This window comes from Beta vulgaris, chromosome 9 (assembly GCF_026745355.1).
Source record: "Beta vulgaris subsp. vulgaris cultivar EL10 chromosome 9, EL10.2, whole genome shotgun sequence".
NCBI classification, from domain to species: Eukaryota; Viridiplantae; Streptophyta; class Magnoliopsida; order Caryophyllales; family Amaranthaceae; genus Beta; species Beta vulgaris.
This window is the reverse complement of record NC_079210.1, coordinates 39,027,301-39,036,345: the sequence shown is the minus strand read 5'-3', so window position 1 is coordinate 39,036,345 and position 9,045 is coordinate 39,027,301. Positions and strand designations below refer to the sequence as shown.

Genomic DNA, 9,045 nt, shown 5'->3' with positions numbered 1-9,045 from the left:
ACATTAAAATATTAATATTTTAATATATTGTTGTGCTTTCTTTATAACACCGCAGCAATATAGCTGGTCAAAGTAGTCAATTAAATTTGAAAATTGTCTCGTTACGATCTATTGCTGCGGTTTTGGGCGGGAACCGCAGCAATATTGTCAATTTCTATTTTTTCTTTTCTTTTTGCATGTTATATTGCTGCGTATAGGTAAAATCGCAGCAATATCGCCGCAGCAAATAACATTTATTCTACTAGTGAAATCGGCGGGGGTGGGGGGTTTGAGTGCAAAAATCGACTGGGGTGGAGGGGAGGGGTGGGGAAATCGGCGAGATGTTGCGGGGGGTAGCGAAAACGACGTGGGTGCTGGGGTGGGGGTGGCAGGGCTGCGTGGGGGGGGGGGGGGGCTGCTGGGACGGGGTGGTGGAAACATGGGCCAAACTAATGGGGTGGGTAAGTCACTAGCGAAACGTTTTTCATTAAATAATCCTATTTTACTAACATTTTTTTTTTTTTTTGGTAAAATGTAAGTATATACCAATTTGCATTAAAGCTCCATCATATAACCTGAGCTAATAATCAGCAACAGCCTACATCAACATCATCAACTATACACTAAACACTTACTCAATACTAGTTACAAGTTGGTTAAACCATATACGATCTTCAACATTCCATTGCATATCAGCTATACTTTTAATTCGACTGCATACATCAATCTTGATTGTCCTACTGACTCCATCAATTCTTGGCACAGCATCATTCCAGTAGCTGTAATTCCTCATTCTCCATATGTGATAGACTAAAGCTGCTATCACTGAGTAACATACTCTCTGGCGTTTCTTACTCTTGAATCTTCTGCTCCATCTCTTCCATGCAATAAAAAGGTTTTCCTGATTCACTATTCGAATCCCAATCCAAGCCATCACATTCTGACAAACCATAGCACTACAAGCACATTGGAAGAAAAGGTGCTGACAAGAATCTTCCCCCATACTACATAGAAGGCACCTCACATCTAAGCACAATCCTGCTTTTTCTAAAACACTTCTGGTTCTTAGCTTTCTTAATGCTGCTAGCCATGCTATAAAGGAATGTTTAGGTTGGTTTAATGGACACCAAACCCAGAAATGCCATGGTACTTTTTCCTGTGATCCCTGTAACCATTTGTAACCCTCTTTTGCTGAGTATTTGACTGTACTATTCAGTCACAAATTCCCAGTGTATGCCCTTCTGAAAACATTCTTTAATTTACACAAACTCTTCCATATCCAACTTGCATTTCCAGGAGCCTCATACTCCCACCATTCATCATCATGCAGGTATACACTATGGATCCATTTGATCCAAATGAGGTCTTGTTTCTGTGCAATTTGCCAGATAAATTTCCCAAGGGAAGCTGTATTCCAAGTCAGGCAGTTAATAACACCTAGACCTCCATTCTTCTTTGGTCTACATATCCATTCCCAGGCAACTAGTGGGGCTTTTTGCAAAAATGTTCTTCCTTCCCACAAGAAGGCTCTACAGACCTGAATGATCCTTCTCAACACACTTTTAGGCAACAAGAATACTTGAGCCTAGTAGGTATGCAGACTCATTAGCACTGAATTAACCAATGTTGTCCTAGCAGCATAGGACAAGTGCCTCGAGCTCCAGCACATTATTCTTTTCATGATTTTCTCCACTAAGATATCACAATCAGCTCTAGAAATTCTTTTGGATGTGATGGGAACACCCAAATATCTGAAAGGAAAAATTCCTTTCTTATATCCAGTGAGTTGCATGATTCTGTTCTGAGTCTCCTGCTGAACATTGCCAAAATATATGGCTGTCTTCTCTTTACTTGCTTCCAAGCCTGATACATTTGCAAAGGCTTTTAGTGCTCTCACCACCAGGACCACAGAGTGTACATCACCTTTGCTAAACATCATAAGATCATCAGCAAATATCAGGTGATTAAGTTGCAGCTGTTCACATCTGTGATGGAATTTAAATGCATCTTTTTTACTCATCTTCTTCATTATCCGAGTAAAATACTCCATTGCAACTACAAATATCAGAGGAGAGATGGGATCTCCTTGTCGAATCCCTCTTTTTCCTTGAAAGAAACCACTCAAGGCCCTATTTATACTCAATGAGTAAGTAGTAGTGGTAATACACATCATTATCCATTCTACAAACTGCCTAGGAAACTTCAAAGCAAGCAGAAGATCTTTAATAAACTCCCAATCCAGAGAGTCATAAGCTTTCTTCAAATCTACTTTAACAGTACATCTTGCAGGCATAGATCTCCTATTATAACTCTTCATCATATCTTGACAAATGAAGATATTATGCAATATGACTCAATTAGCCACAAATGCACTTTGTACTTGGTCAATGAGATGTGGAAGAGCCTCTTTCATTCTACTACACAGCAATTTAGATATGATCTTGTAAATAACATTGCAGCAAGCAATGGGTCTAAATTGTGTCACATCAACAGGTTGATCTACTTTAGGTATAAGACAAAGAATAGTGGAGTTTATTTGTCTAAGAATTTTACCAGTTTGAAAGAAATTGAGCACTGCATCAGTAATCTCCCCTCCAACATACTCACAGGCTTCTTTGAAAAAATGACTAGTATATCCATCAGGCCCAGGTGCCTTTGTGTCTTCTATACTAAACAAGGCAGCTTTAACATCCTCCCTAGTAAACTGAGCACACAGCTCTCGTTGATGTCTCTCCTCCAAAATTGCACCCTCCCTGATAATTGTATTACTCACTTTAGCTGTTGTTGGCTTCCTAGTACCCAGAAGCTGCTGATAGAACCCCAAGAAAGCTTGTTCAATATCCTCACTTTTCTCCTGCCAAACACCTTCATCATTCTTCACCCTGCAAATTCTATTCTGGCACCTTCTTTGCTTGAGACAAGCATGAAAAAACCCAGTGTTAGCATCACCTTTCTTGATCCACTCTTGTTTTGCTTTCTGATGCAGAAAACTTAGTCTAGCTTTATTCTGGTCAACATAAAGTTTCCTTGCCTCTTCTTCCAACTTATACAACTCAGCATTAGTAGGCTCCTTATGCACCTCCTCCTGAGCCCTCAACATTCTTTGATAAGCTACCTCTGCTTGCTGCTCAATATCAGAGAACTTATCCTTATTCCGCTCCTCCATAGACTTCTTCAACATCTTCAGTTTAGACACAACTTTATACATTGGAACTCCCTGTATATCTTGTTGCCATACATCTTGAACCCTTTGTAGAAACCCATCAGCTTGTGTCCACATATTAAAGAGCCTAAATGGTTTAGGTTTTGACACATTCAGCCCACTCATTCTCGCTAGGCAAGGACAATGATCTGAAATGCTTTCTGGGAAAAAGATGGTTTCAGCCTCCTTCATTTCATCCATCCAACATTCATTCACCACAACCCTATCAATTCTTGAAAATACTCTATCCCCCCCCTCCTGTTTATTTGACCATGTGTAGAAGGGTCCAGAGGTTGTTTGCTCTTGTAATTGAGCCCTTCTCAACACATTATAAACTCTGCAACTTCCTCAAGAGTTACATTTGATCCCACTCTTTCATTGAGCTGCAGCACATTGTTAAAGTCACCACAAACCACCCAAGCTCCATTAACACTACCACTTATTCTCACTATGTCCTCCCATAATTGTCCTCTATCCCTAGCTTCATTGAACCCATATACCATGGTTACCCAGCACCTTTGACCAGTGCTAACATGAACTACTTCACTGTGAATAAACTGAGCTGAGCATTCTATTAAATTCACAGTAAATTTTGAAGGGATCCATAATAACCATATTCTCCCTCCCTTATGACTTGCATAATTTGTAGCTATACTCCATGCACCTCCAAACCTAGCAAACACCTTAGGAAAGTTCCCACTTCTCACTCTCGTTTCTAGGAGCCCAAAAAGTCCTATAGAATGATGTGCTAAGAAATTCTTAACATCACCAAATTTATTAGGACTATTGAACCCTCTTATATTCCAGAAACCCAAATTATCCATTAGGGATATTTACTTCAACTCCCCCTGTCCTTCATCACCAACCCTTTTATTCATATTGCCCTCACCCATCTCCCTAGCTGCTATTTCAGTCTGCACCTCAGGGGGATTACCATGGGAATCCTCAATCACACCCACCTTCCTACCTTCTGTTTCCTTTTGCATCTCAGAAACATTACCCTGAGCACCCTCACTCCTATGCTCCTGCCCCTGTTCATTCTCATTTCTCTCTTCTACAATAGGTTCCAGCCTTCTCACTTCTTGAGTTATCTGCCTTTTATCCTGGCCTGCTATTTCTGCTCTTTTGTCACCCTCTACTGGCACTAGTTGCTTCTTAGGAACCCATTGTTTCTTAGGCTTCAATTTCCTAAGAGCAATTTCATATTTCTTTTGTCGACATTCCTCCTTCGTATGTCCTATACCCTTACAATCATCACAAACAATCGGTTTACATTCATAGTGAATAAGCTGTGTCTGTAGTACACCTTTCTCATCCTTAAACTCTATTTCTGTAGGAAATTCCTGATCCATTCGCACCTCCACAAGGACTCGAGCATATTCTAAGATGTCTTTCTGTGCTGTTGCTCTATCAGTACGAATTGGTTTACCCGCTTGTCCAGCTAGCTTATGCAAGGTGGATTGTCCCCAATATTTCAGTGGCAAATTTGGAAGTCTAATCCAAGTAGGCACCAATTTCACATCCACATCAAGAATGTACAAATCAGGTGTCCAATGTTTTATGATCACAGGCTTCCGATCAAACAGAATGGGTCCTGCACTGACAGCTTTCATTTTCTCATCCTTCGATCTAAATCGCACCACAAAAATTCCATTAGCCAACATCGCAACCTTCTCAACTCCATATTCTCTCCAGATCCTCCTAATAAATCCATCAATAATCCTGAAAGGAGGCTTAACCCCTAAAATGTAACAAACAAGTGCTGATTGCCAGTACTCTATTTCAGGGTTAACATCATCCTCAGTATTTTCAAGTATTCCATTGGTACTAGTTTCACCCTTATCCCCAGTGTGCGTTAAATCTATCCCTTCATCCCTCAAATGACCAAACAAGGACTTACTCCAAGCATTACCTGTTGTACTATTCAATTGTTGCATTGGGTGAGGTGATGGATTCACGGGCATGACCCCCGAGTGCCTCTGAGGAGTACGCACCGAAGCCACCCACTCCGATAATCGAGTTCTAGCAGCCTCAAAGTTAGCATGATGCTGATTCGACGCCTCCATATCCAGTGATGCTTGAGAAACATCATCCTCCTCTTCCGTCGTCCAGCTTAAAGCCTGGAGTTCCTGCATCTCATTTATATTCTTCATTTTCCTCGCATCTTCTGATTGTGGTTTCCTGATCATCTTGCCACCCTTTCCTTTTTTCGAGCCTTTTGCCATTGCGCCAGCTATCGCCGTGGTTCAAATCCAGAAAACGATGGAATAAACCGGGAAATATTCCTAGAGAGAGGGAAGAGGTTCTCTCTCTAGACTCTCATTTCTCTCTGGTTCGTGTTTTATTTTACTAACATTTTAATTAATTTAGGGCTACTAGGGACATTAACCCATAAGAAAAGCTACTAAAGAGAAAAAAAATATAGTTAAGGGCTACTAGAGAGAACTTTCCATTTGAATTCTAGGTTTAACATTAACCACAATATTTACATGATTATCATCAACTACTTCATTCAATTATTGTAATATCGGTAGAGAATTACCTTGAATTCTACCTACTCAACTTCTTGCTGATCGATGAATCAACGACATCCACGCTGAGAATGTACGATTCAACTCAGATTGTTGCTTCAAGTGGATAATCAATTCTTGAGGAGTTAGAATCTCCCCTACTTCAAAATCGTCGAATCCCAATGCTTCAGTCCCCATGATTTCCTAGAGGTGATCAATATTTGCCCAGCCCCGCCCGGCCCAATTTATGGCGAGTTTTGGGCACGTTTTTTCGGCTCGCGACCTAGCCTGATTTTGGTTCTGGGATACGGGCTACCTAGATTTGGAAAAAAGGCCAAATTTTGCGGCCCGAAAATCCCGACTCGAAATACTGGGCTTTGGCGCAGATTGTTTGGCACAAACCTTGGTCCGGCCTTATCTGTGGTTTCATCCCGAAACGGACCAATTTTTTTTGACCAAAGCCCAACCCTCCCCATCATCACGTCTATGATTTCGTCTATCCCCATATTTACTTCACTGTTATCGGCCGAGTGACAGTAAATCTCCATTTCCAATAAAGTAGTTACCGGAAAATCTTCCGAAAAGTGCTGCATATTTTAATAATAAGTTTAAATAGCATCGCCACTACTACACCATATGAAGGAGAAAGAGGGCGAATATCCTCACCTTCGTCCACCTCTCTCCTCTTTTTACACTCAAACCATAGTCTGATCTTATCTCTATCATCATCAAAGAAAAAATCTTCAATTTTCTAGGTCTGGTTTCTCTCTCATGCATTCTCAAATTTTTTTCTTCAATTATATGTTGTTGAAGTTTCTCTTACTGAAATTTTGAACTTAATTCTTTTGTTTTTGTTGCTTGATTGCTGAAATTGCCAACCGATTTGCATTTGTTGTTAAATTTGTCGTGCTTTTTTTATTGTTTGAGATTAGTAAGAATTCTTCTGGAAAAACCTCGTCGTTGGTGGCGGTGAGGACAACAATGATGGCGGCCATTAGAGGAGATGCGATAGGAATTCTCTCGAAAATTCAAGAACAAATCTCGAAAAAGTAATGTTAAAATTCAATTAAATTTTGAATTTTCTGGAATTTATTAGAATTTGATGTCTGGCCATAATCAGGCTAATCGAGAAAGCTAAAATTTTGATTGTAATCCATTAGAAACCCATGAGAATTACCAAACTCCATCTATCAAGTTATTTCTCCATTCTCGTTGGTTGCGCAAAGATGACCCCATGTCTCTGTATCTCTTTAAAATCTACCTCGATCCCCTTTCAAAACTGATCCACGGAGCTTGTGAAAATAAGTTATGGGCGACCTTCAGGGTGGGTAGACGAAAAGTTCTTATCTCCTATCTAATGTTTGTTAATGAACTTATTATTTTCGGGAGGCTAGATGAATCCATGGCATTAACTATTTGCAATATTCTCGAGAATTTATGTGCTATGTCAGGCCAAAAGTTTAATAAGGCTAAGAATAAATTGTCCTTCTCTCACAATAACTCGTCTGAGATACGAACCCTCCTCCAAGAAACCTTGAATGTGCATGAGAGTGCGTTTTTGAGGTTATACTTAAGAGTCCCTATATATCATAGGAAACCTTCGCACACCCAAGTCCACTTTAACATAAATAAAGTGAGGGATAGATTGGAAGATGAAAAACTCGCCAACTCTAGAAACCGAGGAGATTATGCCTTGTAAAATCAACACTAACCTCTAATTCTACATACTACATGCAAGCCACCTCCTTCATGACCAAAACTCTAGAAGGCTTGGACTAAATCTGAACTATTTTTTATTTGGGAAGAAGGATTAAAGTAGAAAGAAACTCCACCTCGTTAGTTGAGAAACCGCATTACTGCCTAAGGATCAAGTTGGTATCCGGTTTAGAGATAAAGCACGCATGAACAAGGCCTTTCTGGCCAAATTAGGTTGGAGGATGTCTAAAGGTAAGTCAAACCTAGGAGTGCATTCACTCCAAGTACTTTCTATAAAAACCATGCATGTCACTATATTAAAAAAGGAAAAATATTGGCAAAGGATGAGACTTTATGCAGGACCACTGCCATTGGAGCTTAGGGTACAGGAAAACCCTTAAGTTCTAGGATGATGATTGGCCTGCCATTAGACCCATTATACACTTTACTATTAGCCTTTCCATCGAATGAAGTTACTCTCTTAGTTGATGATCTAGTTGTTGGGGGGGGGCACTTGGGACCTCACATCTATATCATTTCCTTACCTCCTCGAGTTTTAGATCTATTATGAGTATCCCTCCCCCTCCCCTCTCACTCTCCCATCCTCTAAGATCCTGAACTTTAGAAATCATAAAGGTTTCTCCCTCTATCTCGCTTCCCAAGTCCAGTTCCCCAATATGGTCCCCCGGACTGACCTATCTTTGATTTGGAAAGGGACCATTAAACAAAAACCATATATATAGAATTTTTGCTTTGGCTTCTTTGACATGATTGTATCCTTCATAGAATTCTCCTTGTTCAAAGAAAAATCCTTTCACCTACCATTTGCCCTCGATGCCTCATCTACACAAGGACTTTGCTCATCTTATTCATGGTGGCCCCAACTCCACGACTATATTGAGCTTTCCTGACATCCCTGTGCTACCTCACCTTGGCTTCATCCCATGGGTACAAAGTAACCTCTCATCTAAAGTCCCTTTTAGGGATATGGTTTGGAGAGGAGGGGGGGGGGACATTTGCCCCTATGTAATACATGAGATCTGGAAGTACTGAAACAACTGTGTCTTTAATAACCGTGTCTTGAGAACTTACCAACTGCTGTGATCGAAATTAGCCTATCCCCCCTCCGAGCGTAATGATGGCACTCCCCTCCATGTCAACTATATCTCTCAATTCATGTGGATACCTACTTCGTTAGTCATGTTGAGCCCTCAGGGTTAGGCGAAGTGTTTATGACCACACAGGTTCTTAAATCTTGGGGTACCAAAAAAGGTTTTTTGATGATGACTTTCTTGTTAGCGGAGATATTCATGAGGGGATGTGTATGTCTAGTCAACCGGGCCTAACCTAAGAAACATCACTATTGCTATACAGACTTGCTACACCTGACAAATATTTCAGCTTGACAATATTCCAACTAGATTTCTATGTGCAAAACGTGGTGGACGGACTTGCAAGACATGAAGATCCATCACTATTATTGGGGAAGAAACAAGGGTGCGGATGCAATGACTAAAGCATATAGGAACTCGCAAATCGAATGCAATTAGCTAAGATGTTTTCTTCTACCCTAGTTATTGTATGAACTATTCACTATTATGATGTTGTTTTGTAACTGAATCTTTAACTTTTTTATTAATTTAAGTTCCTTCTCACAAA

At 40.3% G+C, this 9,045-nt stretch overlaps 1 protein-coding gene across 1 annotated transcript; it reads right to left on the bottom strand.

The window, feature by feature from the left end:
• Positions 1-610: 610 nt before the first annotated feature.
• LOC104903784 (uncharacterized) lies at positions 611-982 on the bottom strand. Its single transcript, XM_010691894.1, has one exon. The coding sequence runs from the start codon at positions 980-982 to the stop codon at positions 611-613; it is 372 nt and encodes a 123-aa protein (XP_010690196.1).
• Between the last annotated feature and the right edge of the window lie 8,063 nt (positions 983-9,045).

Excerpts from the sequence above, each read along its gene's own strand:
- LOC104903784 (XM_010691894.1), bottom strand. The coding sequence starts at position 982 with ATGGGGGAAGATTCTTGTCAGCACCTTTTCTTCCAATGTGCTTGTAGT.